General features: G+C 57.7%; 3 protein-coding genes across 4 annotated transcripts; 1 reads left to right on the forward strand and 2 right to left on the reverse strand.

Moving 5' to 3' along the window:
• Nucleotides 1–101: 101 nt before the first annotated feature.
• GM2A (GM2 ganglioside activator) lies at nucleotides 102–5,024 on the reverse strand. The gene is made up of 4 exons (XM_017828008.1): nucleotides 4,755–5,024; nucleotides 2,793–2,945; nucleotides 1,772–1,954; nucleotides 102–1,661 (listed from the first exon to the last, which is right to left on the reverse strand). The coding sequence occupies exons 1-4, from the start codon at nucleotides 4,869–4,871 to the stop codon at nucleotides 1,506–1,508; spliced, it is 609 nt and encodes a 202-aa protein (XP_017683497.1). The 5' UTR covers nucleotides 4,872–5,024; the 3' UTR covers nucleotides 102–1,505.
• Nucleotides 5,025–11,258: 6,234 nt separating this feature from the next.
• Nucleotides 11,259–19,846, forward strand: CCDC69 (coiled-coil domain containing 69). 2 transcript variants are annotated; one of them, XM_017827952.1, is made up of 9 exons: nucleotides 11,259–11,322; nucleotides 16,254–16,323; nucleotides 16,723–16,883; nucleotides 17,066–17,141; nucleotides 17,332–17,405; nucleotides 17,640–17,741; nucleotides 17,935–18,054; nucleotides 18,283–18,380; nucleotides 18,569–19,846. In XM_017827952.1, the coding sequence occupies exons 1-9, from the start codon at nucleotides 11,275–11,277 to the stop codon at nucleotides 19,017–19,019; spliced, it is 1,200 nt and encodes a 399-aa protein (XP_017683441.1). In that variant the 5' UTR covers nucleotides 11,259–11,274; the 3' UTR covers nucleotides 19,020–19,846. The 2 variants fall into 2 exon arrangements, with proteins under 2 accessions (XP_017683441.1, XP_017683442.1); XM_017827953.1 differs by having other exon boundaries at nucleotides 18,565–18,815.
• On the reverse strand, nucleotides 19,610–25,727 carry LOC108503666 (cationic amino acid transporter 2-like). Its single transcript, XM_017827838.1, is given in 13 exon segments — nucleotides 19,610–19,924; nucleotides 20,748–20,797; nucleotides 21,020–21,136; nucleotides 21,400–21,508; nucleotides 22,077–22,243; nucleotides 22,597–22,739; nucleotides 22,870–22,972; nucleotides 23,097–23,233; nucleotides 23,699–23,921; nucleotides 24,295–24,431; nucleotides 24,700–24,868; nucleotides 25,125–25,280; nucleotides 25,391–25,727. Coding segments are annotated over 13 exon segments (2,163 nt in total).
• Between the last annotated feature and the right edge of the window lie 1,925 nt (nucleotides 25,728–27,652).

The raw sequence follows: 27,652 nt of genomic DNA on the forward strand, positions 1-27,652 counted from the left end.
CTTCGCCTCTTCCAGCTCACATCCCCATCCCCGCTATTCCAAAGGAAACAAATGTCACCCCACCTCACCCTCAGCACCAAGAGGTACCAGCTCTGCTTCCTGGTAAAAAGATTTATTAAGAACCTGCAGTACCTGCCCAAAAGGAGGCTGCTGCCACGGCACAGGCGCTGGTGGGGAGCAGGGACAGAGTGTTAGTTCTTCTCCAGGCAAAGCCATGGGATGAAATGAAGCCAGTGGAGGGCACAGAAAGGCAGTGGGAGCACATCTGTGTGGTGCAGGACACCCCGCAGCAGTTAAGGCATATAAAGTGCTTGTAAGAGACCAGCCCTATGGAGGGGGTAAATAACACAAGCTGGCAGGGACAGTGAGGGACATGGGTGGCTGGTGGGTCACCTGCACCTCTGCCCTCTGGGCACCTCTCACAGAGGGGTGATGTCAGACTCACACCCTGCCCAAAGCTGCAGCAGGAAGGATGCTACCCACCCACACCACCGTCCCCAGCCACAGCCAGGAGGTCCCCAAATAGGATCTGGGCTGCTGGTCTTCATGGTCATCTCCCATGTTCACATCATCCCACGTTCAGGATGCTGCTCCGTGTTGCGGTGCCGCTGTCAGTGCATGGGAAGGATGGTCCCACTGCAGTGTCCTCCTGCCTTGGATCAGTCCCAGTGGAAAAATGAGATAAGTGGGACTGGTCTTGGGCCAGGCTGTGCCCCAGCAGCCCATCACAGCTGTGTGTCCCCCGCTGTGGAACGAGTGCTGCCATCAGCCAGCCACCTCTCCTGCTGCTGGGAGCATTGCCAGCCGCTTGGTCCCTCCCGAGTGGGAATGTCCATGTGGGGCACTGGTGGTTTCAGTCCTCTTGTGTTCCTGATGGGCACAGGGAGGTGCCTTCCCAGGTGCTTCTTGCCACCAAGCTGGTCTCCTGTGCAGGACAAGGATGCACCAAAGGCAGACCCAGAGGTGCTGCGTGGGGACAGGTCTTCTGCAGCCACTCTGGGGACACCACTGCAACAAAGCCCTGTGCTCTGGCCAGAGGTGATGGGGGCAAGCACAGACACCCTCCACAGCTAGTCCTGCATCCCTCCAGCCTGCCACAGCACTTCCAAACACTCCTTCCTCCCCATGGACTGCTCCAAGAAATACTGCTTTTCCCTGGAATGTTTTTGTCTACAATTGCCCTGATAAGATTACCAAAAAAAAAGAAAGAGAAACTGGGTAAAAAATATCTACCCCCAGGTCACACTGGGGTTAGGCTCCAAGGCCACCCTGTACAGGCAGGTGAAACACTGGTGATGGGTTTGGGGACAGCAGGAGAACCAGAGGGGCCTTTTCTGAGTGTAGCAGGGAAGGTGGCACCAAGCAGGGGCACAGAGAGGTTTCTTCCTCCTGACAGCAGGAGGGATGGACCTCACAGGGATGGGTTGGGACAGGACAGGATGCAACTGCATGGGATGGGACAGGGGACCATGGCAGGGGGGAGAGGAGGGACAGTGCCCAACCCCTCAATGAGACTTCAGGGAGAAGGCCAATTGGACACAGGCAAGCTCCTCCCCACCGTTGCTGATGACCGCACGGACACGGTAGTTGCCGTTGGTCATCCAGGAAGGCAGTTCCACGTCGGGCACGTCAAAGTCACTGGCTGGCAGGGAGTAGGAGCCCTATGGAGAGAGGGCAGGTCAAGAGATCAGCCAAAACCCCAGCCCTGCCCTGAGGGGCACAGTGGTGCCCGTCAGCACTGCCAGCACCACCCCGGGGGGTTCAGCCGTACCGCTTTGAAGGGGCAGTGGCAGGGGATGCCATAGGTGAGCAGGGGCTCTGGGCAGGTTGTGCCAGGAGGGATGAGGTCATCAAGCATGGTGCAGACATCTTCGTAGGTGCAGCTGCCCAGCTGGTCAATGCAGGGCAGCTGGATCCAAAGCTCACCCAGAGCCTTCTCTACCTTCAGCACTGCCTGGAGAGAAGATGTTCAGCACCAGTACAACCAGCACGGGCACCCACAGCTCCTCCAGCCGGTCCCACAGCACCTCACCAGCCAACTCCCTCAGCTCCTGATCATGCAATCTTTGGGGTGTCTCTGGAGTCACTGCACACCCTCCTGCTTTCAGATCCTCTCAGCCTGCAGGTTTCTCTTCCTCCAGCCTCAGGCTGGTCCCTTGAGCAAACACCACCCAGGAACCCACAGTCCCACTCCTTCCCCTTTCCTCTGCCTCTGTCCCCAAACAGGTGCTCCCATCCCTCAGCTCTGCCTCCAGGCTTCCCCAGAACACTTCCCACAGCCCCAGCCACAAACATAGCATTGCTCAAGACAGCCTATGCACCCTGGGCAAAAACACATGTTCCATCTCCTTCCAAAAACTTCCCAAAAAGTGGTGCAGGGCAGCCAACACAGCCCAAGGCTCCCGCAGCAGTGCCCTGGCATGTCCTTGGAGAGAGCAGCCACATCTGGCCTCTGAAAAAGGAGTACTGCAGTGACTGCCAGGAGCACCCACGGCACTTGGGTCTCATTTCCCTCCCTGAGCCACTACGTCCCCGGGACACAAGACAGCTCAGGTGGTTTCTCCCCCTGGGACAAGGTTGGGAGGCTCCCACTGGCCTGTCAGCTCCCACTGTGGGTCTCCCCATGCCCTGTTCTGCCTTGCAGAGCCCGCTGTGCTCAGCCCTGCACCGCTCTGTGCCTCGCTCCCCACGGGCTGCTCATTCCTGCACCCACTGACACCCATTTCCCAGCGGCCAGTGGTTAAGGGAAGTTCTGCCCTCCCTCATCACATGGAGGCATGTCTGGCACTTACCTTCAGAGGGGAAGCCATGGTCTTTCCATTGTTGACGGCCGCACTGACACGCAGCCTCCCTGGGATGCTGATGGGGTCGGGTGCCACGGAGAGGCTCTGCACCACCACGGGGTCCCTCTTGTCACCACAGTTCTCCCAGGCAAAGTCACCAACCTGCAGCACCAGGGGACAGGAGGAGTTAGAGCCGGGGCAAGCCTCACCCTAGGTTTGTAGGAGGTTTCTCCAGTGCTGGACGTCTGACCCCCGCCAAGCATCTGCTCACAAACAGCCAGAAAATGACCTTCAGCCCCTTCAAATGCCAAAAAAACAAAACACTCTGCATTTCTCAAAATCCCAGCTCTCCGAGCCTGAGGGCACCTCAGAAACCCTCTGTCAGCATGCACTTTACACTGAAAGCAGATTACCAGGCTGCAATTTCCAAATTGCCTCAGCTCTGCCTCCAAACACTTCACATGTGAACAGGGCAAGAAGGATCCTTCATGCCAACAGCATTGAGCAAGGTGTGTGAGGATAGCTGAGAGCAAGCTGGGACCAGGGCAGCGTGGTGGCAGCTGCACTGTGCAGGGGGATGCTGGGGGGCATGGGGGATGCCCTTGGAGGGGCTGTGGGGTTGACACAGCCTCCCACCTCATCCAGGAAAAGCCCAGCTGTTGCAAGCCCTCATCCACCAGCTACTGGCCACCCGCTTCCACACAGGAGCAGGAATCACACTCGGGGGGCAGATGAGCCATGGTTATCCCCTGCCTGATATAGTCCAGGGGTCTGATCTTGAGCTGGTTCAGAATAAATGAGCCAGAGAAGCAGCATTATCCCATGGAATAACAAAAATCCACACATAAGGAGATATCACCTGAAAGGGGGACATCACAGGTGTGTCCTGGGCTAGGAGCCATGGTGGGAGATCTCCCCTGTTTCCTACAAGTCCCACCAGCCTCCCCAGACACCACCAGTAAAGACACTCAATCAAAGGTGGAGGGATGGCGGCACTTGTCTGCAACAGCCAGCCCTCAGCCTGCCACAGGCCAGTGGCGAGAGCCCAGCCCCAGCTCCCTCCCCGAGCAGGTTTGGCTGGAGCAGCCCGTGTCCCCATGCCATGGTGTGGGGCTCTCCCTGCCTGCTCACAGCCGCAGAACCGGTGGAGGCTGTACTGCCTGGTGCCACACGGCAGCCCCTGCGGCCACAGCGCAGCCCACGCTGGTGAGCAGCTCATCCCGCATCCTGCTCACCCGCCGGGAGCAGCCCAGGGCAGGACACGGGGCTCAAGACAAGCCGGGACACGGGGCAGGCTGCACGCTTACACTCAGCAAGAGCTGTGAGCTCCCAGCCCGGAGGTCTGCAGGCAAAGAGGCTGCAGGGAGCCGAACATCGGTGTGTGGCTGCAGATTGCTGCCCGCCGAGCCCCCCTCCAGCCTTCCCAACCGGCTCCCCCTTCCCTAGGGCAACAGCAGCTTTCCTGGAAAATAAATTGCGATACTTCCCTCCGCACCGCGTGAGAGTCACACATGGTAATCAGCTATATCTTAATCAGAGCGTGTTGATGAGCCCGGCCCAGCGCTGCGTGGGAACGCGGAGGCAGAGCCTGGGTTGGAAAAGGCTCGTGGAGAGGAGAATTGAGGGCCGGGAGACGCTCACCCGAAGGACGAGGCCGCTGGGCTTCTGGGTTCAGAAGTGTTTGTAAACACTGGATCCCTCCTGCTCCGAGCTGAATCCCAGCCTCCAGCAGTCCTCCCCAGCGCGGGGGGCTGCAGGGTTCCAAGGGGTCCGTGGGACCCCACTCCCCCCCGCAGTCCCAGACACGCACCCACCAGCGACCTTGCCCCCGTCCTGCCAAGCAGAAAATGCCATGCAATCCCAGCGGGACGGTGGAATCTTCCACCTCCCCGGGCCGAGCCCCGAGCCTCTCCGGCAGCCCCCTCTGTGCCCGGAGGGGTGCGTGGCGCGGGATGCGGGGTCTCTCCTCACCTTGCTCAGCCGCCGGGCCCCGCTCCGCTCCACCAGCAGCGGCGGCTGCGGCCCGGCGAGCGCGGCCGGGACGAGCTGCAGCGCGCAGAGCGCCAGCGCCAGCCCCGCGCACAGCATCCTCCGGGGACAGGCCGGGATGGGTCCGGGGCGCGGCGGGGAGTCGCTCCGAGGGGCAGAGAGGAGAGCGGCGGGCAGGTACCGCGGTGGGAGCGAGCTGGCAGCAGCAGCGGGATAAGAAGCCCCGTGCGGTGGCGATGACCCCTCCCTCCGAGCCCGGCCCACCGCCCGAGTCCCCTCCCTCCCCCGGGAACGCTCACATTTTCCCCTCCTCTTTCTCTTGCTTTTTTTTTTTTTTCCCTCTCCTCCCCAGTTTCGCTGCCAAACGCAGGACTGGACTCGCAGGGATGCTGGGACGGGAAGTTGCGCTTTCCCAAGCTCCTGGGGCGGGCATTGGGGGCGAGGGGGGCTGGGGCTGCACCCACCACCCCAGGGCACGCACGTCACCCCGCTCCGGTGGACGGAGCCGATCATGTCCCCACCGCCCACCCCTCCACCCAGCAGCTCTTCTCGTTCCCCGCCTGGGCTGCCGGGGGCGCCTGAGGGTGTACGAGGGTCGGTACCCTTTTGGGTCAGTACCCAGGACCCCCACGCTCCCCCCCGCACTCGGCAAGCCCAGCGTCACCAGAGAGCAAAGAGCAACAACACCGGGGCAGCTGCTCACTTGGTGCCAGCACCCCAAAGAGGCAGGACCACAGCTCTGCCCTCACCACCCCAAGGAGAGCTCCCCATAAAACCACGGCTCCACCATCCTCCAGCAAAGCCGGCAGGGAGCCACTCCGAGGGGAACTCCAGTGTGTGCCAGCACCCTGCAGGGCATCACTGCACCCCCCTGGGTACCCATGTGGGGTCAAGGCAGACCCACACACTTGTGTGGGCTCTGAGCACCCTGAAGCACCTCTGCAGGCTGCCAGGACCCTCAGGGACTTCTGGGCACCCCTGCAAGCTCCCATCACCCCTCTGCACCCACTCAGGTTCCAAATACCCACACACACATGGCCACACATACAGGCCACCAGCACCCCGAACTCCCCTGAGCACCCACGTGTGCTGCCAGCTCGCTTCTGCAACCCCAGAGCCCGTGCCAGCCTCCAGCACCCCTAGGGACCCCCGGACACCCATGGGGGCTGCCAGCACCCCCAGCACCTGCCCATGCACAAGGGTTGCCAGTGACCCCCTGGATTCCCGAGTTGTGTCATGGCTAACCCGAGCTCCCTCGAGCACCCACACGGGTGCTCTCTACAACTCCCTGACAGGAGGGTGCAGCCAGATGGGGGTCAGGCTCTTCTCCCAGGCAACCAGTGAGAGGACGAGAGGGCATGGTCTGAAGCTATGCCAGGTGTGGCTTAGGTTGGACATTGGGAAAACTTTTGTCACAGACATTGGAAAGGGCTGCCCAGGCAGGTAGTGGAGAGCCGTCCCTGGAAGTGTATAAGGAAAGACTGGACGTGGCACTCAGAGTGGCAGAGATATTTCAGATATTTCAAATATTTGAGACTCTCGAACCGATGCCAGGTGAGCAGCAGGGGGGAGGGGGCACCCTGGCATCTAGTAGCCCCTGGCTGAGCAGTTTGCTGCAATACCCCTGTGGCCTACAAAACTGGGAATAAAGGAACTCTCTAAGACTCTTTGTGAGTATTAGAAAGCAGCATTCTTTCTTTACCACGTCGGAGGCGCGAGGGGATGGGATCCTCCAAAAACATGCTTGCCAAGTTACAAAAACTTCATGCCTTTATTTAGCTACCTAATGAAGAATTCATGTATTTCCCAAATCTGTCCCTCCCATTTCCCAAAACTGTTCCTCCCCTTGACACACCTCCTGTTTTGAGTCGGTGGTCCTTTAGGGTGGTCTTTCGTGACCCTCTGGTGGTTGTTCTATAGCCTTCCTCATGCTTTCCTTTTCTAGAACTCTTCTTTTGGCACATCATCATGCCCTTTAGAACAGTGTCCAACCATAAGGCCAGTTTTGACAACTTTGTTAGCTTTATGTTCCTTTTACAACTTCTGCTTCATAGAATAAAAACACCCTCTATCTGTTGAGAAACTCCTGAGCTTTACATAGTTTAAGCTACACCAATGAGCTACATAGTCTAAGCTACACGGCTCTATACGGCTGCACCCCTACCACCCATCTATCCAAAATGCTGGATTTAGCACCCCTTTTTCCACCCTTCCTCCCTTTTTCAGGAGACCATTTTCCAGATAGAGCTGCCCCAGGCTCCCACCCAGCATGCTGGAATGGCCCCACAGGTACCCCACCATCACAGCTGGCACAGGAACATGGGTTTTCCCACATATTTTGGTGAACAGATGTTTTTTACCCTGAGGAAAGCTGGAAGGGACTAAGCTGACTGAGCACACAGGACATGATTGCGGCAGGTCTCAGACCTCCCCCTTGCCACAGCATGGTCAGAACACACTTCCCCATCGGCGGCTCCGCTCTCCCTCACACACTATCGCTGGCTGGTGTCCCCATGTTGCTCCCAGCCCTGGGAAGGGTTGCCTGGTTTGTCCAAACCCCTGCCTCGGCTCTATTTTTAGCCTTTCGTCCTTATTTAGCAGCGAGGCCGGCCGGGAGCGTGCAGGCAGGGCGTGGGAGCAGGCAGGGCCCGTGACAGATCCTGCTGCCCACCCTGCACCAGCAGCGACAACTGCGTCGCTGATCCACTGCTGGGGCTTAAGGGTGAGGAATAAATAGCCCTTTCCTCCCCTCCCACCCGGGAACAGAGCGGAAAGTTATCCCCTGGGATTAGTTTTCACTTTGAGGCCCCGGAGCAGCCGGAGGCCAGGGATAAGGATAGGGATGCATGGGGAGAGTCATGGGCACAGACTGAGCATTGTGTTGTGGTCTGGGAGGGGAGCAGAGCCCCTCATCTCAAGTCCAAGGCATCACATGCTTTCCTGCTTCTCGCCAGTGTAGGTGAAAGTTTCACTCCCCCATTCCCGTTCTTTGCCCCTCCATTTTGCCATGGGGGAAAAAAAGAGAATAAAAGACTGTAAGAACAGGTTAACCCACATCTTTTTGCTTGGAAAAACAAAGGCAGGGACAGGAATGACTTGAAATCAGTGCTCTACCTCAAGGCAGAAGTATGTGTGACCTAGATCCTCACAAAAGGAACTGTGACTTTTTCTGGGCTCCAACACACTCGAGAACTTCTGCAGTTGAGTTTTCTCAGCTATCTCAACCATGCAAAGTCTGAGTCACAAGGTCTCAGCAGACCTGGCTGAACACCTCTGATTTGCATTGAAGAAAAGCAGCCAGCACTTCATTAGGTCTCATTTGCAAAAGCAAATAGATTGCAAATGATGAGAGGGGCCGAAGGGTGTAACCATGACCACCCTGTCTCCACTGCCTGAGCTGCAGCTCTGCTGGGAGCCACCAGGCTGACCACAGGCCAGCTCATCCATCACCCAAAAACCTACCAGCACAATCTCCTCCACCTCCCTTCTCCCCTCCCCCCCCAGACTGGGTTTCTGCAAATAAAGTAAATAAAAAAGAGTGACCCCACCTGCACTCACGGGGACCACCCTGCACACAGGCCATGCAGGGCTGGCACCAACACCACCTTGTACCCATCCTGTCCTGCCCAGTCCTTACCAGCTGGAACCGGAGAGAGAGTGACAAGAGACACTTAAACAGTTTGCATAAATGCTTTTCTTATCCATGAGCTTTGGCAAATACTTTAAATGACCACTGGTACAAATTAACTTGGTGTTATCCCTTTATCCCATTTACGGCAATTCAGCCGAGCATGTGATAAAGCCTCCTCGGCTCCCTTTTCTAGAGGAAACCCTTGAGATGTCTCCAGCTGCTGCCATTCCTGGGGAGTGATCGCAATAACACCAAAAAAAAAAGACATCAGGGCAAACTTCAAAACAAGCTGAAGCTGCCCCAGGTGGGGCCATCCCACACCACCTCTGCTTTCCTGTCTTTGCACAGGCAGAAATCCCCTCGCTGCCACAGTCCCTGTCATCTCCAGCCTGCTGTGTGCAGCCTCCAGCAGCCTCAGCCCCATGTGCTCCCCGGACCCCCAGGGTTCTCTGGTTACCCTGCAATGCCATGGAAAGCCTCTGCTTCTCTTGAAAGCAGATGAACAGAACAGTTTCTGGCTGTCTTAGTGCTGCCCTGCAAATGGAGCAAGTTATCAGTGTGTTGTGGCAGAGGAGGATGAAGCAGGGCTGAGATGGGAGATCTCTCCAGCAGGCACACATCCCGTGCAGCCCGCATAGGAAAGACTGGAGAAACTAAGAAATTGCTAAAATCAAGCTAAAATAAGAGACCTTCGGGGCAGCACAGGCAGAAGCTCTGGCTGGCAGTCTCACGGACGCACCCACGGGTCGAAGGAAGGCTGTTAACGTGCTCTGGGCAGCCCCGCCTCCGAAAGTAAGAGATGTCTAAAGTGCAGGTTGTAGCTGCTATGGCGAGCATGGCACACCGGAGCCTGCAGGGGAGGCTGGGGAGCAGGGTGCTGTAGCTGTTCTTACTGAACATCTCCTCTCCAAATCCCAGTTCTGCCTTGCTGGCTTGATGCTTCAGCCTATTGTGTCCAAATGCTCTGTTTGTTCTCCACCATTAACAAGAGAAACCCTACCTGGAGCCCCACTTTGTGGCACAGGGACATCCCAGTGCACCCCCTCGGCGCCCCACAGTTAAATGCAGAAATTTCCATGAGCACATGTGCAAACTACTGGACCTTCGTGCACCAGCAAGACATGGTGGCAGCTGGACAGGCTGCTCGTCAGCTGCCCCCACAGTTGCTTCTGTTCTCAGCCATAGCCCCAGCAATGCAAATTCAGCCTGGAAATACGCATGTGCTTTTGTGCTTGCCCCTGTAGGCCTTCAGTCTCCAAAGTCTAGACCAGGATTTTTAATTAACCCTGGAGAGGTGGAGACCGGCACCTTGCACCTACAGGCCTTTTATCTCACTAAGGATCTACTCAGCCCAAATAAGTGCTTGCATTTCGGGAGAGTTGCTGCGTTCTGAAGTGCTGGGAGAGATAAGAACAGAGACGCTCTCAGTGCTCTCGGTGGTTTCTGAGCAGTGGGAGCTGATGCCAGAAGCTGCTGTGACTCACAAAACTTCACTCAGGTTAAGCAGCACCCACCCAAGAGGACGCAGGCAACTCGCCCCTCCAGTCCCCGGGAAACTTGGGGCAGCGTGTGCCTGCCCCTCGCCTTCCCCACCCTCCTATCCAAGTAGTGTTTCACAATTTCCTCCGTCCCAGGGTTACCAGGACAGAAAAACACCTCCAACTAGAACGTGACAGGACGACCAGGCACCTCCACTCCCTCGCTGTCCAGGCAAAATGCCAGGGTGCTGGCAGCCCCTGAGCCGCGGGCTGCTTGGATTTCTACCAGGGGATATTTAGAAAATGTCAGAATAGAAACTTGTTGACAAAAACTTGCAGTGTTTCCATATGGGCACAGCCTCGTGACCAGGTTGAAACTCTCCCGTTTCAGCAGTGCTGGGTAGCAGCAGTGGGTTTTTCAGGTCAGAATGTGTGGTCATCTAGAAATATCTAAAAAAAAAAAAAATTTTAAAAAGCACCTAAAATAATCATCAAAATCAAAACATTCGGAAGAACCTGCTTTTCCTCCCACTATTTTTTAGACAGGACACTTTCAAATCCATTTGTTTCCCTACCTCCTTGGCACCCATTTCCGAAGTGTAGGATTTCCTCCCGGAAAAGGGCACCCTGGCTCCAGGCCCAGAATTTGGGGTGTTTGGGATGCTCAAGAGGTTGCCAGGATGCAGTCCCTCAGGCAATATGGACCACACTGAAAGCCCCCTCCAGCCAGCACAACGACCCCCAGAGCAGGGGGTTTCCTGCCAGGAGAAAACACCCCCAAACCCACCACTTTTCCACAACTACCCCTGCACAAGCTGTAATTTCATGGAGTGATGGCAAAAGACAGGATGGATCCTGCCTTCACCCTCACATCCCTTCTCCTAGGAGGCTAGAGTGGGTTCAACAGTGGGAGGGCCCTGAGGCAGCCCTGCTCCAGCTGCACCCCAGCCCTGGTGCAGGGGTCCTGCTCCCCTTTCTCCTCTCCCAGGAGGCGACACTCGCCATGCAGGGTCCTGCTTCCATTATCCCACCCCCAGGATGGAGATCCTCAGTGCAGGGGACCCCAGGGCCAGAGCACTCCCGAAGCACCCCGGCCCAGGGCGGGGACACCCCGGGGTGGAGGGGGCCGAGGGCCAGCCCCGGGGGCGGGCGGGCTGCGGCCGGGGGCCCTGCCCGCGGCTCGGGGGTGCAGAGCACCCTCTCCCGGCGCTGCCTGTCAGCAGCTGCTGGACTTTTTTTTTTATTTATTATTTTTTTTTAATTATTTTTTTCTGCCTGCCAGTTGGGGCTGCTCGTCCCGTCCCATTCCGTCCCGTCCCGTCCCGCCCGGTGCCGCTCGCCGGGGGATGCCGCGCCCCGCGCCCCGCGGCTGAGCGGGTCCCGCCGGGGCTCCATGGGCTGCACCGGCAGCGCCCTGCGCTGCTGCCCCGTCGGTGCCGAGGTAGCGGCTGCGGGGGCTTTTTGGGCTGGGCTGGGGTGGGCTTGGGCTGTGCTTCGCGAGGGGTCGGGGTTCGCGTGGGGTCGGGGTCCGTGGGGCCGGGGTCCCGTGGGACCCAGTGTACGTGTTGCCGGGGTTTGATGGACCTGGGATTCGCGTGGGGCTGATGTTTGTGGGGAGCGCGGTTTGCATTGCTGGGAACGTGGGTCCCCCTTGCCCCGGGGAGCGGCGGGACCGGGCAGTGCGGCTGTCCCCGGCTGCGTGGGACCCCTCCGGCATTGTGGTGGGGGAGCTGGCAGCGGGAACAGCGGGAGGTGGCAGCGACCTGCCCTGCTGCTCTACCCTCCTGCACCCCTCCGGGCTCACCCCCACATCACGGGGAAGTTCATACTTCAGAGGGTGCAGCATCTGGGATGAGAATGCCTGTTGGAAATGCTCATCCCATAGAAGAAAGGGATGAGTTCCCCCAGCTAGACCTCTGCCAGCCTCCTGCAGCATCCTCCCTTGTCCCAAAAGTTGTGTCCCTTTGTGCTGAAGGCACCACTTCTGTAGGGGAACACTCTGAGTGCTCTGCAGATCTCAGTGCATCGGTCTTATGTGAGCTGAGATCTAGAAATTATCTGCTGATTATTATTATCAACATTTTTATTATTATGTTATTGTTATTTGACGTGCTCATGCTGCCGTAGTGCCCCACCATCAGCCTTGGGAGTTGTTTATGCAGTCGGATGTGCTGTACTGGTGTCGGGGAGTTGTGATCACTTGGAAGGTGGCAGGGGCTGGAGGGAAGGCAGAAAGTCCCTGTGGTGCTGCTGTGCCCCCGGCCCCTTGTAGAGGCAGCTGTGAGAGCCCAACCACCCAGGACCACACGGTTGGAGCAGAACCCACTGCTGGGGTGTGCAGGGGGAGCAGGCAGAGAGCTCACACAGCCCCACAGCCAGCGAGTGCCTTTATTTACAGCACTTTAAGGCTTGGCCGCTTCTCCACATCATGGAAAAAAAATCCCACTCTTTGCTATGTCATAAGATCAGACACTTCTGGGCTGGTTTGTGACACTGAGAACTCACAGGAACGGGCATGGGACAGGGAGAAATAGCAGCCCTGAGGCCCCAGGTATCGAAAGCCACACATTTACCGAAATGCGGAAATTTGTCATTTGCCTGCAGACGCCTCCCTTCCTGCACTTGCCTGCTCTCCAGCCCTTCTGCTCAGCCCTGTGGCCTGCTCACTGAGATTCATGCACCATAAAACAGCCCTGCCACTGTGACTAAGTTGCAGGTTGATTCTGAAAGTAGAACCTAAAATCCCCGTTATGGCTAAAAGGGGTAAGGGAGGCCATGGGGCTGCTCCTGCTCATGTTCTTGTCTCTAAGGTACCAAAAGGCGGGGTGGGAGACCTTCACCTCCCACTGCTGATAGGTGGACTCGCAGAGCTGGTCGCTTGGGGTTGCTTGGGTTTTTGTGGGAGACCTCAAACCCCAGGGGTGAGCCCGGCCAGAAGCCAGGTGCAGGTCATGGGGTTGGGGGCTGTAATGGGGCTGGGGGCTGTGGAGGCTTCTGGGGCCAGTCCCAGGTTGTAGGTGACCTTGGGGAGCTGGTGCTGGGCTGGATCCGATGGGCGGATGGCATTCCAGGAGCCGCTGTGTGCCCTGGGGGAGTCGCCTTGGCAGCCTCATCCTTCTCCAGCACCAGTCTGTGGGCAGCGAGGAGATAAGGAGGTACAGACAGAACTCAGCCCTGAGCTGTGGACACTGTCCCTGGAGTTCCCTTCCTCTCCAGCTCCATCCACCCGTGCTTGGCCACTCATGGTCCCCACTTGCCCTTTGGTCGTGCTCCTGGCGTGAGAGAGACCAAGTCGCCTTCACAAAAGATCAGGGCTGAGGTTTGGCCACCTTCCAGGGCTGGGGTGAATTTATTTTGAAGATATAGGAACTACACACAGCAGCAGGAGCCAGGGAGGGGTCAGGATGCAAAACTCGGGGCTGGCAACAGCGTGAAGGGTTTGCGTATGGTCTGCGGTACAGATCTGACTGCAGGAGAGGTGATAGTCATCTTGTAACACAGCCGTTGCCGGAGGAAAAACAGTAGCAGAGTCGAAGACAGGTCCCACGAACCTGTGCCAGCATTGCTCTGGCAGCACTGAGCATCTGCTGCAGGTCCTGGGGAGGTTTTAGGGTCTGGGACAAATCCTGGCCCCCTTCTCCACAGCCACAAAGCAAAACCTCCTCCCCAGGAGCAGAGTTGGGATTTAAATACTCATTTCCTGCCTCTTGGTGATTTCCTTTGCTAGGTTGTATGGTTGAATTGCTTAATGTACTTGTAAAACAGGAAAAGAGGAAGAAAAATACAGTCTCCTCATGCTAAGCTGAAGCAGAGGTTGCAGCTGTGCCTCTGTACCGGTGCTCCACACCACTGGCATCCTTGGAGATGTCTCAGGTCCTGCTGGAAATCCCGATTAATCCATCCATAAACAGTTCCACTCCAGACTATTAAAAATATTTAGTTCTAGGAACGTAGATACTTTTGGCTTTTTCATAGCTGGAAAGTATTTTTTGGCAGAGGTTTCCATGCCGAGACCTTACAGGATAAGCCGTGCTGCGGATGGTCCCCACCTGCAGGATGTTTCAGGCTGCTTCTTCCCCTGGCCAAAATTGTTCCAGCTGGAGCAACTCCCAACCTTCTCCTTTCACACACGGTGGATACCAGGACTGTTTTCCAGCTCTCCAAAATGCCTGATATCAGAGGCCCGGGTGCCACATGCTGCTCTGGAAGCGACAGCAGAAGGTGCCTCTATATTTTAATGCTTTCAGCCACATTTTGCTTTTCACCCTGGCTTTGGCAGTGGAGCTTTTATCCCAAAGGACAATGGAGTGGTTAGGAGTAAAATTAGCTCTAGACACTATTTTAATTGCTCCTAGAGGTAGGAAGGTGCCTCACTCGTAGCCTCAGGGCAAGTATTTAGATTTGTCTGCTGATGCTGGTGAACCTCTTGCTCGCTTCAGCTGTTTCTGAGCTCAGTGCAGTGTCTCAAATCATCTTCCTTGAGAGGCCAAGGGGCTCTAAAGCCCTATCCCACTGAGCTTGGGGTGTGGGAGAGAGGTGAAGGTTCCCTGGATCTGTGCTGGGGACATTGCCCATGCTGTGGAGGTGACGAGCCCTGGGCTCTCTGTTCTTTGCCAGAAAGCAGGACACATGCAACAGAGGTGGTTTGGTTTGAGGGGTTTGGGGGTCCCTCCTGTAGGTGGTAACAGCATTCTGCTAGCAGAAAGGCTAAGATCATCCAAACTGGGGTCTGTGTGACCCCCCTGTGTCAGGATGGTTCCCACACACAGCCTTTGCTGTGTGGGATTCCAGTGATGCCCTCAGGCCTCCAGAGCCCCAACTGGTCATCCACCGCCCTCTCTCCCCCCACTCTCCCACTCCAAAACCCATTGCAGGACATGGGTACGTTAAATAGCAGGAAGATGCACATCGACATGAGGTGTGTGCAGGGGACAGGTTGGGGTCCCTGGGGGCCCTTTGCAGACAGGGCTGTCGGGGTTCAGCGGCACCCCAGGGCACTCCACATTTTCAGGGTGAGCTGTGTGGACAAGGAGAACAAGCACTGTGAACCCCGACTGCCGGGTGCCTCCTCACCACGTTTCCTGGGCCACGTTCAATGCCACGGCCGCTCGCGCCATAGAAGGGAAGATAAAGCTGTGGCTTCCCAGCAGCTCAGAGTTCTCCTGCTCTCTGGAACTGCGCCTCCCTCCAGCTTCAGAAGGGGGGCTGCAGGGGAGGCAGAGGCAGGGACGCCTGTTTGCTTTCTCTTGCTTTTTTTCCCAAGCCAGGCTCCCTAATCTGGCTGTATTTGGCCACGCCGCTGTGACAGTGGGGGAGCAGCTGGCACAGGGGGGTCTCTGGCTCCCCACAGGCAGCAAGCAGGGCTGGCTTTGGTAGGGACCAGTATTTTTGGGGCAGCTTTGCCAGGGGCTGGAGAGCAGCAACGTGTCTGCAGGTGGATTTTCTCACCCATGGTGCATCTGTGCCTCTGCCCAGAAGCACGACCTGGTGATGGGCATCAGGGGCCAGACTCGCCCTGCGCCGGTGAAGCCGAGCTGTGAGAGCGGGCGAGCTTTGCTTCTATCTTTCAGCAACTGATAAAAATATATCCACTTCTTTTTTTTTTTCTCTCCTCCCCTCCAAGTGACTAAATTAAACCCATGCAGGGCTGGAAGGCATCCCACAGAGCTGTGTTGCTGGAGGCAGCTCCCGGCTCTGGGTTATCTCAGCCCCGTGGCAGCAGTGGGAGTGTGCGGGAGCGCGGGGCTGAGCGGCACATTCCTGCGCTCCTGAGGTCATTGCTTGGCCACCGCCAGCCCTCTCCTGCTGCCAGCCCTGCACAGGGTCTGCATCGCCTCTGATTTATGGTTATGTTTCATTTCTCACTCCTGCTCCAGCATGGGATGTGTCAAAGCCCAGCTGTGTGATGCACCGGCAAAGGGGTATGTTTGGGGGACTGCAAGGTGCCAGAGACCCTGAGCATCCCAGGACAGGAGGAGGGTGGCAAGGCAGTGCCACAGCCGATGCCCTGCCAAGTGCTGCCTGCTCTCCCCACCCAATGTTTTGCTGCTGGAGTCTATTTTGCACCAGCATCATGTCGGGGGGGGCAGGGGGGGGAAGAGTTATGAACATCCCCCAGGTTTTCCAGCTGAATGCTGCACGGTGAAGTGTCTGGGATGCAGGGAAGTGGCATGAGCTTGAGGCTGACTGATGGGCAGCACATGCACTCCCATGGATGTTCAGGGCTGGGAGAGGGCAGGGGGCTGAGGAGGGCCCACTGCTGCTCAGGCACCCATGTTTTAGCAGGACTGAAGAATGCTCAGTGCAGGTTGTCCTCTGCCTGCAGATGCCCCCTTTGTCCCCCCCTGCTCCAGCCCCTTCTCTTTCTGCCAGAGACAGCTAAAAGCCCAGCAGCAGAGGGGATCGGCTTCCCAGGAGCTCACAGCCTTGAAGACAGAGAATGGTGAGACAAAAAGTGTGTTTTACCCCTGCTGTGCTTTCTCAGTGTGATATTAAGCAGCCTGCACAGGGCTGGGGAGGATGGGGATGATGGCTGCAGGTGGTACAGGAGGGCAGACAGGGCATCCCAGAGAGAATGGCATCCTAGAGCCAATGGCATCCCATCCTCTCAATCAGACAGGTCACCCCCAGGACAGGAGGCCTAACAAGCTCTGTGTCCTCTCTGAGCCTGCCAGCACCACCCCAATTAGTGCTGTTTGGACAGTGAGATGGAGGGAGGTATTTGTCTAGTGGGAGGAGCACAGGGCTGGCCACCATGCTGGCAGGTTGGCTGCCCAGGATGTCCAAGCAGCCTGGGTAGCAGGATGTGGCCAGTGCTGTTTCAGCCGTGTTTGTCTTGCAGCCAATGCCTCCCTGCTTTCTGAGGATGGGAAAAAGAAGGCAGTGCTGCCAGAGGAGTGGACAGAAAGTGCAAGATTCCTCCAAGGCCAGGAGGAGGAGGAGCAGCTGCAAGATGCTGGCTGGGCAGGCACCACAAGCATCATCCAGGACATTCACATCCAGGTTGGTCAGAAAGGCATGTGCTGCTGGGGGCAGCAGCTGGGGGCCAGCCAGGACTTCCCAGGCCATGATCACAGACCTGGCACATGCTGGGAGAAGGAAGGGGTTAGGAAAATGTTAGGAAGCCCAAAGTGGTGTGGCTCTGCATCCCTTAAGCTGGTGTTTGTCATCTCCCTGCTTCCCAGGTGGAAAAGGCAAAAGAGCTGGAGCTGAAGGAACAGTTTGATGCCCTGAGGAAAGAGCACATGGAGACCCTGCAAGGTGCATGTCAGGGCAGCAGGGCTCTTTGCAGCCCGCCTGTCCTCTCCTCCCTTACTGCCAGTGCCCCTCTGGCTGCCTGCAGGGTTGCAGGAGTGCTGCTCCCCTGCTCCCCAGAACTGTGGGGCTCAGGTGGGGCTTGCTGCCCCAATGTCCCCAAACCAGTGACATTCAGCTCATGTCCCCCTTGCAGAGCTCCAGAGAGCACATGAGAAGGAGAAACTGCTGCTGGCAGAGTCCCACCACAGGTCCCAGGCGGCCTTACAGGTACCTGCAGAGAAATCCCTGGGGAAGGGGTGCTTGTGGAGGGCTTGAGCACCAGCTGCTGGTTCTGCCATGGTGCCCCATGCTCCTCAGTGGCCATCTCGGTCCCTGGTGTGCCCGGAGTCCACGCCAGCTCCTCCAGCCCTGGGGTTATTTGGGTACCATAGCACAGCAGTGCTCTGGCTCGGGAAGAAATCCCAGATACCTCTCATCCTGGTTTTTCCCTGGCTGCCCTAGGAGACAATTCAAGCACTGAATTCCCAGCTGAAATCCTTCCAGGAGAAGATGAAGCGGGTGGAAGAGTCACTCCTGAGTACAGACTACAAGAAGCACATCCAGGTGTGGGGAGGGGTGTCAGGGAGGGGGCCTGCTCTGGGGTGCTGACTGAAAGCCAGGTGAATTCTCTGATGGACCCTGGCAGGGGGGCTGGAACCAAGTGGGAGCACAGGACAGCTGAAGGGGGGAGCAAAGCCTGTCCTGGGGAGGTGCACATGCTGTTGAGGTCCCTTGAACACAAGTGATGGCCCTGCAGGAGTATGGGAGCCCCAGCCCCTTCTGGGAGCAGGAGCTGGAGAGCCTGCACTTCGTCATCGAGATGAAGAACGAGCACATCCATGGCCTGGATAAGAAGCTGCTGCACCTGGAGAACGTGGTGGGTTGAAAGTGGAGGTTGCAGGTGGGCTTTCCTCTTTTCAACTCTTCTCCCCACATAAATTCTGCCCAGAAATTGCAGCTGGAGTGAAGGTGGATGGAGCCTGGTTCCTGTCTTGGAGTGGGGAGGGGATGTGGGTGCAATGCCACCAAGCCAATGTTCCCCACAAGGGGAGGGGGGGGGACTGTTCAGAGGTGGTCCCTCCTCACCCTCATGCCCCTCTTCCAGGAAGAGAAGAACCTTCTGCTGGAGGAGAAGGTGAAAACTCTCCAGCAGGAGAACGAGGACCTGCAAGTTCGCACCCAGAACCACTTGGTCATGGCAAGGTAAGTGCTGGTCCCACGTGCCCAGCGGGCTCCCCACTGCACTGGTGGCACCTCCAGTGGGGGGACGGGTGGCAGTGGGGGAACACCTCACAGCCTGTGGTGGCACCAGGTGCTTTGCGGGGAGCTGAGGGGCTGGCGGGCGCTTTTCCCAGCAGCTCCGGCAGCATGTGCCATCTGCCCACAGGCAGCTGTCTGAGGAGCTGCAGGCCGCCCGTGGGGCGCTGGAGAAGGAGGCACAGCTGCGGGATCAAGCTCACCGTGAGAAGGAGGAGCTGCTGTACCGTGTGCTCAACGGGGGGGACGGCACCCCCTTCCCCCTGGCTGCCGGCGAGGTGCCCCTCATCGCCACGTAGCACAGCACCCATAGCACTGCGCGCTGCCAGGGGGGCTGCCGGGGCTTTCCCCGGCTGTGTGAGCCCAGGGCTGGTCTCACAAGTGCCCCCCAGCCGGGGCAAGGCTCCGGGCCAGCCGAGCCCTCGGGGCGCCCCGTCGGACCGGAGTAATGGAGCATTTCACAGGACACTCGCGCCTGCCTTTCCCCAGCCCGTGCGGGGCTGCAGAGGGACCCTGGCCACCCACCCCTGCCATCCCTGCACCCCTTCCTCTGGTGGCAGTCTGTGGGGGGCTGTCTGGGGGTGAAAGGGGTCAGCCAGGACACATAGGCTTGCATTGGGCCGATCTGACCCAGCGCTTGGCTCTGAGCATAACCAGCACCAGTGCTGCCCAGGGTGTGAGGCAAGGGTGATGAGGTGCTCACTAGGATGGGGATGAGCACTGCGGGGATGAGCACTGGGAGGATGAGGAGGGCACTGGGAACATGGCATTAGGGTACCTCCGTAGGCAGGGCTCCCATCCCTGCCCTCCTCCTCCCATCACCTCCATCACCTTCAGCAAATGTCTCCCAGGGGTTGCTCCTGCAGCCCGTGTGTGTCCCTGCTCACTGCCACAAAGACCCCAAGCCCTCCCTGTCCCCACTGCCCATCAGCAGCACCACCAACCCCATCTCCTGCCCCAAAGCTGGGCAGAGGCTGCGTGCCAGAGCTGCACATATGGGGAGCAGAGCATCCTCCCAAGGGACAGCAGACTTCAGCAGGTCACATCCTGCTCTGAGCCAGTGCATCCCCATCAGGGAAGATGCTGCCAGCATGGCTGTGGGTCAGGGCTGGATGCACACAAGCACTTTCCACTGGGTGCACGAGTGTGGTGGGACAGTCACTGCTCCGGGGCTGTCACTGGCCCGTCCCCTCCCCAGGTTTAGCCAGGGGTGTGTGTGTGTGTGTGGGTGTGTGTGTGTGGGTGTGTGTATGTGCACCAGGCCAATGTGCTACTGGCTGTAACAATTACAAGTTTGTAAGAAGCAGCAGCCTCAAGAATTCCATGTCAGTGGTTTTGGTAACTGGTGCAGGAACATCCCAGAGTGGGGCTGTGTGCTCTGAACCCAGTGTGGTGGGAAGATGGGGAGGGTGGGAGCAGGCCCCACAAAGAGACAACAAGGGAGCCCCAGAGGAGGTCCCTACAGCTGATCCCTCTTTTCCTACTCCTTCCTTCTTTTCATTCATTTCAATGGGCTCCCCAGCACAGGGCAGACCCCGAACCTCCCAGCCCTGCCAAGGCAGCAGGGCCACTGCAACAGCCGCTTCCGTCCTTTGTGCTGACCCTTATCAGGAAAAGAGCAGCTGAATGAGGCAGCCAGGAAGGCGACACGGATGTGGGGTCCAGCTCTTACCCACACACCTCCACGAGGTGCCCAGAGGGGGAATAGGGGCGCCTGTTTTGTCAGAAACATGTCCCCCCAGGGCACCTACTGCTCCATGCATCATCCAAGCATCTCCTTGGCTCTGGGGATGGGTGGTGGGGCACCTTCCAGCTTCACCCAGGAAGCTCAGGGATGTGGGGGACATGCCAGGTGCTGTAGCACCAAAGCCTGCCTGTTTGTATCTGAAGGGGACAGGATCTCTGGGAAAAGGAGATGAGGTTGGTGGGGTCTGGCATCCTGCTCTGGACACCTGCTACCATGTCCCACCACCCCAAAGGCAGATCCTGTGTGTGACCTGGAGAAATGTGCCTGGTTCTGGGAAAGGGGAGCACTGGGAAATGAGAAGGAGGAATAAATGCGTGCAGAGAAGGACTTGCCCATGGTAAGGAGGAAAAAGCCTGGACCAGGAAGTACCTTGGCAGTCAAGGTGGGACAGGCAGGTCAGCCCTGCCTGACTCAGGGTGCCCGGGCAACATGAAGGGTCAGGGCACCACGAGAAGCCTTTGGTCCACTGTGAGCAGCTGAGGGACCAGAGTGGGCAAGGGGCCAGAGGGACAGTGGGGCCCTGCACAGAGAGATTTCAAAGGTAAAAAAAAATGCACAACCCAATAACAGCAGCAAAAACATTTGTTTGCTTTATCCTCTCCAAACAGAACTCCTTCTGCAGAGGCTCACTGTAAGGATTTGGGTTGCTCAGGGAGGTTCACCAGACCAAGGGGAAGCAGCTCTTGCAGCTGTGGCAGGGCTGTCCCCCTCTGCAGGACAGGACCCTCATCCCAAGGGGCCTCCTTGCCCCTGGGCACAGGATGGAGGGAGCCAGGCACTCAGGGATGAGCCATCTCCTTTTATTGCCGCAGAGCAGATGGGTACAGGGCAGTCCCACGGGGCTTCAGAGCCACTTCCCTGGCTGTGCTTCCCGGTGGTTCCCAGGGAGCTGCCCCTTCAGGCCAATGGCCCTCAGTGCTGTGCCAGATCCCATAGCCAAAGTATATAAGGAAACCTGGGAACAGACAGAATAAGGTGTGTATGGAGTGTTTCTCTTCCATCCGCTCCCAACCACAATGTGCTCACCCCTTCCCGTTCCTTTGGGCCGTGTACCAGAGGACACGGTGCTCCCACCACCCCTGGACATTGAAGTTCAACATCTCCTCCCTTGCCCACCACTGCTCTGAGCAGCATCAGTGCCACAGGCTCTCAGACCACCAGAGCTTCACCCAGAGAGGCTGCTGCCAGCTCCAGGAGCTCAGGGGTGGCCGTGCTTACCGACAGCCATCCAGAGCAGGTACCGCAGCCAAGCGGCCGCGCTGAGCCGGGCCATCAGGATGCTGTTGATGGAGATGCTGAGGATCGGCAGGAAAGGCAGGCAGGGAACCTGCAGGGACAAAGCACAAGGGAATGGGGTCTTCCCTTCTCCCAGAGGCACGAGCTGGCCTGTAGACAGGGGGTTCACAGCTAAATTCAGCTCTGTGCTGCTTTGGCTAGTTGCTGACAGGTGAGGGGAAGCCCAGCCTGGCTGTGAGGCTTAGAGAGCCAAGCTGGGACTGCAGACTGTGGAGGGTGGTTTGGTTTACGTGTCCTGCACTGGGGCAGGAGCTACTGCAGGATTTGAGGGGGGAGGCAGAAAACCAGTAGCAACACCAATCCAGGGTGTCAAGGCCAAGTATCTTTTTACTGAAGAGCATCTCTGATTCCTGCAGCAGGCACTGGACTCATTAGGGACTGCAGAAGGTGTCCCTTCAGCCTGCAGGATATGAAGGGAAGAACTAGGCAGCCTTCATGGTCCCTATGGAAAACCCTATGAGTTGCATGCTGCCTCCAGCAGTGCTTTATTAAGGTGGATGTGGCAAAGATCTGCCTGACCTAAAGCAGAGGGAACACCCCCCAGTGCCACATCACTCTTTCTCCATGGGGATGTCCCTAGGGCTGGGCTGAGTGCTCACCATGAAGGATGCTCTGTCCCGGCTCTGAGGCTGCCTCCAGATGAGCAGAGCTGTAGCCAGAATTCCCAAGAGAGGCAGAGCCAGAGCTGCAATGCACCAGGCACCCCCAGCCCGCAGGCAGGGCAGCCCAGCAGCGCTCACCCAGCTCAGGGCACAGACCAGGGCAGCTGTGGAGGGACCACGGCAGTGTGTCAGGGCAGCACTTTCCTGGGCAGGGCCCATCCCTCTCCTGTGATGCAGCATCCAGGGTGCCATGGTGGGACAAAGGACAACGGGGAGACAGGGCTGGGTGTCTTGTTATGATGGGTTTAACCAGTCTGGGAAGCAGAAGAAGCTTGAGGTTTCCCAAGGTTCTGTTGGGACAGCCAGCTGTGTGGCAATGGGGAGAGGGCAGGAAGGAGCCAGGCAGATCCTGCATCCTGCTGGGTGGTTTTCACTGAGCAGGAACCTGCCTGAGATGTCCCCCGTGGGCCCCCCACGCTGGCTCCCTGTAAAGCCCATCCATCACTCCTGGGCGCACCTACGGCTGTCAGAGCCCAGGCCACTGCAGAGGAGGAACGTGGGGTGGGATGCAGGGGTGGCCGGACAAGGTGGTCCCACCAGAGCTGCACAGCTGGGACCTTCCTCACGGGATTGTCCCAAGTGCTGGGTCCAGGCCGATATCTGAGGGGCAGATATTGGATGTCAAGGCACATGAGTTTGCACCTGCAGTGCACTCAGGCCAGAGCCTTGTCCCAGACATGGGCACATCAGAAGCTGGGTGAGCCCTGTCCCCTGTCCCCAGCAGTCTCACCTGAGCAGCAGCACACAGCCAGCCACCATGGAGTAGGCCAGCAGTGTGCCGATGGACATCGTGTCCACCAGGGCTTTCAGGTCGAAGAGAAGGGCCAGGAGAGCTGTGGGGACAAGAAGCCTTCTCAGCCTCCCAGCAGAGCTCAAACAGCTACTGGTAAGCTAGAGAGAGAGAGGACACCTACCAGGCCCTGCTCAAGGTTAAGAGTAACCCAACCACTCACCAACCTGCCAGTCCTCCAGACACCAGCGTTGCCACCACCGGGCACTGACGGCGACTAACTTTGGCCAGGGGTTTGAAGAGGAGCCCGTCTCGAGCCATTGCATACAGGATCCGTGGCATGGGGAACATGGAGCCCAGGAGGCTGCAAGCAAGGGAGGAGATGGGGGAAAAGACGGCAGGAATCCAGGAGGTACCATCCTGCCTTTTGCTCCTCCACGGGAGCTCCCATTACTCTGTATAGTCTATGACCTTCTCAAGACCACTCTGACAAGACCATCACCTTCCTCACCACCAGATGATGGGCAGTATTTTGGGAAGAGATGTCCGCAGTCTCGAGGAGCCCTGTGCATGCCAGAACACCCCAGCCCACTCCTGTGGTCACAGTGCCATCTGACTACTTCCTCCAGCTTTAGGCTCAAAGCAGAATGCCGGGGGTTTGGCTGCTCTCCTTGATCAAGAGGGTACAGAGTTTGTGGGGAAGGGCTGAGGGATTTTGGCCAAGCAGGGCAGTCAGAAGGAAGGGGCTGGGAATAGCTCCTGGATGTGTTAGAACTCCAGTGCAACCTTGTTCTTAATCACAGAACTGCCATCAGAGGATGCCTCTCACCTGGTTGTCAGGGCACACAGTGACCCTGCAGCCACGGTGTGCTTTGCACTGCTCCAGCCAATGTACTCAAAAGCCACTGGGAGTGGGCTCATGGTGTCCAGGAGGTAGTAGGGCATCATCAGGGTGAGGGCAGCAGACACCCCAAAGTATGCCAGGAAGCAGATGAGGAGGGAGAGAATGATGCCCATGGGGATGGATCTCTGAGGGTTCCTCACTTCTTCCCCTGGGAAAGACAAGCTCAGCTGTAGGAGCAGATGCTCATTTAATGTGCACAGCATGCTAAGAGCCCAACTCAGGCTGGGAAGTATATCCTATATCCCTCCATGAAAGGGGACACAGAGACCTTCTAGACCTCCCGACCTTCAGGGATATAGGGATGGGGAATGTCTCTGCTTCAGGATTAGCCCAGATATGCCACGTGGACTCTTGTAGTTCCTCCTCTGAGCACAGAGGGCAGGAGAGGGCGTCTGCAGCACAGAGCTGGGAATGTGCCTGTTCCCAGCCCTATACCAGCTCTCAGGGCTGTGGGGACAGTCACTGCTTTGGCCCCCTGTCTTCAGGGGAGGGTCCCACCGGCATCACCCCACCTCACTTACCCGTGGTAGCAATGCAGTCAAATCCAACAAAGGCATAGAAACAGGTAGAGGCTCCAGCCAAGGTCCCAGTGAAACCATAGGGCATGAAGCCTCCCACCCCAAAGGCACTGGTCATGTTCTTGGCCATGGACTGGTTTCTGGGAGGAGGAGGAAGAGTCAGGCAGTGCAGGGGTGTCAGTGCAATGTGGTCCCAGGAGGGGGTCAGGCTGAACAGTCCATCCAACCTGCTCAGCCCCTCAGCATCAACACAGCAGGGCTCAGGACTTTGGCTCTTTGACACATTGCCACCAGGGCAGGGAGAAATGGGAGAAAGCAGGATTTCCTGGGATAAAGCATTAGGGGGGTGACCCAGCCACACCCATCCCCACTCTGAAGTCAGCACAGGGAGAGCAGGGCCCCTCGTACCCATTCTCATGGGAAGCTGCCTGTGGCAGGTCGTCCTCCCTGAGCTTCCAGTTGCTCAGGTCACCTTTGATGAAGCCACTCACTGTGATGAAGAGGAGGATGAGCACGTTGAGAGCTGTGAAGGCTTTGTTGACCATGGTGGACTCCTTCACTCCAAAGGAAAGAAGCCCTGGAGAAGAAAAAACTAAAACTGGCCGAGCCCCTGGATGACACCAGGGTAGACATTATTGGGGAGGGCAGAAAAGGGGGGACAGTGGTAGAGTCAGGAGGACCTGCAGATTTCCCCAGATCCCCCCTCTGTTCCCCATTCTTTGCTCAGGGAACCGGCAAAGCCTCAGAGGGGGCAGCACAATCCTGAAGAGCCCACACTAGGGTGAGGAGCTTATCCTACCTGATGGAGAGTGGCACAGGGGGAGGCATCCTACCTGCCAGCAGGACCACCAGGCCAGCAGCAAAGGCATCTGGGTGCTCTGCCAGCCCCACAGAGCTCATGGCCACATGAGCACCCAAAAACCTCCCCATCTTCTTGCCGAGGAGCTGGTCGAAGGTAGCACTCCAGGCCCGGGCAACACTGGCAGTACCTGGGGAGAGGTGACATCTGGGGCAGTGATGGTGGTCCTGGGAGGTCTCAAATGACACCCAGCGAAGCCACCAATGCAGCAAAGGTGGAGGGATCAGAAGGGCCTTGTACCGATGACATAGGACAGCAGCAGATTCCACCCAGCGACGAAGGCCCACAGCTCGCCCACGGTCACGTAGCTGTAGAGATAGGCAGACCCAGCCAGGGGCACCCGGGCCCCGAATTCGGCGTAGCACAGCCCTGCCAGGGCAGACACCACAGCTGCAATCAGGAAGGAAAGGACGATGCTCGGGCCGGAGCTGGTCTTAGCCACTTCTCCCGCCAGGACATAGACTCCAGCCCCCAGCGTGCTGCCCACTCCCAGGGCAATGAGGTCCATGGTGGAGAGGCAGCGGCGGAGGCTGGAGCCCTCTGAGCTGCCTGGCACTTGTTTTCTGCGGGAAAGCATCTTTGGAACAGAGCGTAGGCGGCCCCAGCATAGCATCTGTGGGAGAGGAAAGCAGCAGGCAATGAAGATACTGCTGTCCCACGGGCACTGACCACCCTGGGGTGTGACCCAAACCCAGCCTGAATGTTTTCCTTGCAGCTCCCACCATGCACACAGTGCTTTCTGGCTTTCTGGACTCCCTGGGTGCTGCCTGTTCTCTGCCAGAAAAACAGCCCTTTCCCAGGAGTTCCCAGGACTGGAGAACAGGGGATGCGTGGCTCCATATCCCATGGTGCTGCCAGGCCCTCCAGGTTACCCCAGAGCAAAGCAAAGCCTGTGCCACACACTCAGAATTCCATAAGCTGCTACTTACTGGCTGTACGTGGCACATCCCTGCAGCACGGGGAACACAGGGCCATGCAATCCCTGCTGTGGTGTGGAGCCAGACCGGACAGGGACCACCCCGGGGTGGTGCTCCACACACAGAATGGGGTGCTGTAAATCCTGTGGCACAGGGAGCCCCAGTCTCCAGGACAAATCCTGTATCTCCTAGAGGTGAGGGGCTGCTGCCTTCCCACCCCCCTAGCAGCACCCACCCACTGCACAACACCCATCCCGCCCTGGGCATCTCGCCCTGAGGATTTTCCCTTCTCCTGCAAACAAACTACTTACTCCGGCCATCCTTGGGGCAAACTGCTCCAGTGGCAAGCTGGTGAGGAGGACGAGAACCAGGCAGCCCCCTTACACTCTCTCCTTAAATCCCTTTTGGGAGTGCCCCGGCCCTCCCCCCGCTGACCACCACTCCGGGCTGCACAATGGGAAATCTATGCAGAAATATTTTTCCCACAACGCCTTCCAAATCATACACACAGCCTGCAATGCTAATAGGCTCAGGGGCATTATTGAGGGAGTTTAATTCACTTTTCCAAGCTGCCTGGGCAGGTGGAAGGTGGAACCCCTTCCCTCTGTCCCCAGTCCCTCACACCAGGACCCACATCTCCATCTGTGGAGATGGTTTTGGAAAAAAATCCAGGCAGAAAGGAACAGAAATGTGGCCAGGTTGGGGTGCAGGCGTGCATGTACGTACAGCTGTGACTGTACCCAGGCTGAGATGTCCCTGGGGAACACAGAGGAAGGTGAGCAGGTCCCAGAATTGGCAGCAGCAGTGAGGCAGAGGAGCGCAAACCCACCTCCATGGGATGTTTGCAGCAGCGTGTGCAGCTGTAGCTCCAGAACCAAAGTCCTGAAGCTGCCTGCACTTCCCCGATATTTGGACACTGCCAGGGTGCATCCCACAGGGGCTGAGCAGCAGAGTGTGAGCAGGAGCTGGGATAAGTCAAGGGCTGGGCTTAAATGAAGGCACAGGGCTGTGTAGATGGGGGTCCCAGGTGAGGCTGCTTGGGGTCAGTAAGTCACATGAGTGTCCTTGGGCACCAGCAAGGCTGTTCTGCAGGGCTGCTCCTGGCAGGGAGAGGCCATGAGGGAAGCAAAAATGTGGCCTGGCTGGTTATCAGCTTCTTGGGAGAAGAGGACCAACTCTGGGGTCTAAGGAGAGGCTGGCAGATGGTGTTTGGGGTGAAGAGCTAACTTTGATTTTATTGTAGATAGAGCTCAGGCTGAGTCCGCTTACAGTATTTGGAGACAAAACCCTCTTAGGCACATCCTCTAGCTTTCAGCTTCCAAGGAGCAGAGGAAGGGAGCATCAGCCATGCAGGAGCAAAGCAAGGAAGGATCCAGAGCATCTGAAGCATAGGTATACGCTCTAGCCACAGGGCTGCCTTGTCCTGGCTGCATGGGGCAGCCCCACATCCCCAAGAGCACCCTGTGAGCTGCTGGGCTAACACCTCTGGGGCAGGGGGGCTCGGCACACCATGGCACAGCCAGGGGCACAGGGAGGAGAACAGGGCTGTTGTCCCACACTACAGTGCAGGGTGAACAAAGCCGTG

The sequence above is a fragment of the Lepidothrix coronata genome, unplaced genomic scaffold, assembly GCF_001604755.1.
Source record: "Lepidothrix coronata isolate B3197 unplaced genomic scaffold, Lepidothrix_coronata-1.0 Scaffold144, whole genome shotgun sequence".
Classification (NCBI taxonomy): domain Eukaryota; kingdom Metazoa; phylum Chordata; class Aves; order Passeriformes; family Pipridae; genus Lepidothrix; species Lepidothrix coronata.

Coding starts and splice junctions, on each gene's coding strand:
- GM2A (XM_017828008.1), bottom strand. CDS start 4,871: ATGCTGTGCGCGGGGCTGGCGCTGGCGCTCTGCGCGCTGCAGCTCGTC. Junction 1,955..2,792: donor CCATGGCTTCCCCTCTGAAG/GTAAGTGCCAGA, acceptor TCTTCTCTCCAG/GCAGTGCTGAAGGTAGAGAA. Junction 1,662..1,771: donor GCCACTGCCCCTTCAAAGCG/GTACGGCTGAAC, acceptor CTCTCTCCATAG/GGCTCCTACTCCCTGCCAGC.
- CCDC69 (XM_017827952.1), top strand. CDS start 11,275: ATGGGCTGCACCGGCAGCGCCCTGCGCTGCTGCCCCGTCGGTGCCGAG. Junction 16,324..16,722: donor AGCCTTGAAGACAGAGAATG/GTGAGACAAAAA, acceptor TTTGTCTTGCAG/CCAATGCCTCCCTGCTTTCT. Junction 16,884..17,065: donor TCCAGGACATTCACATCCAG/GTTGGTCAGAAA, acceptor CCTGCTTCCCAG/GTGGAAAAGGCAAAAGAGCT.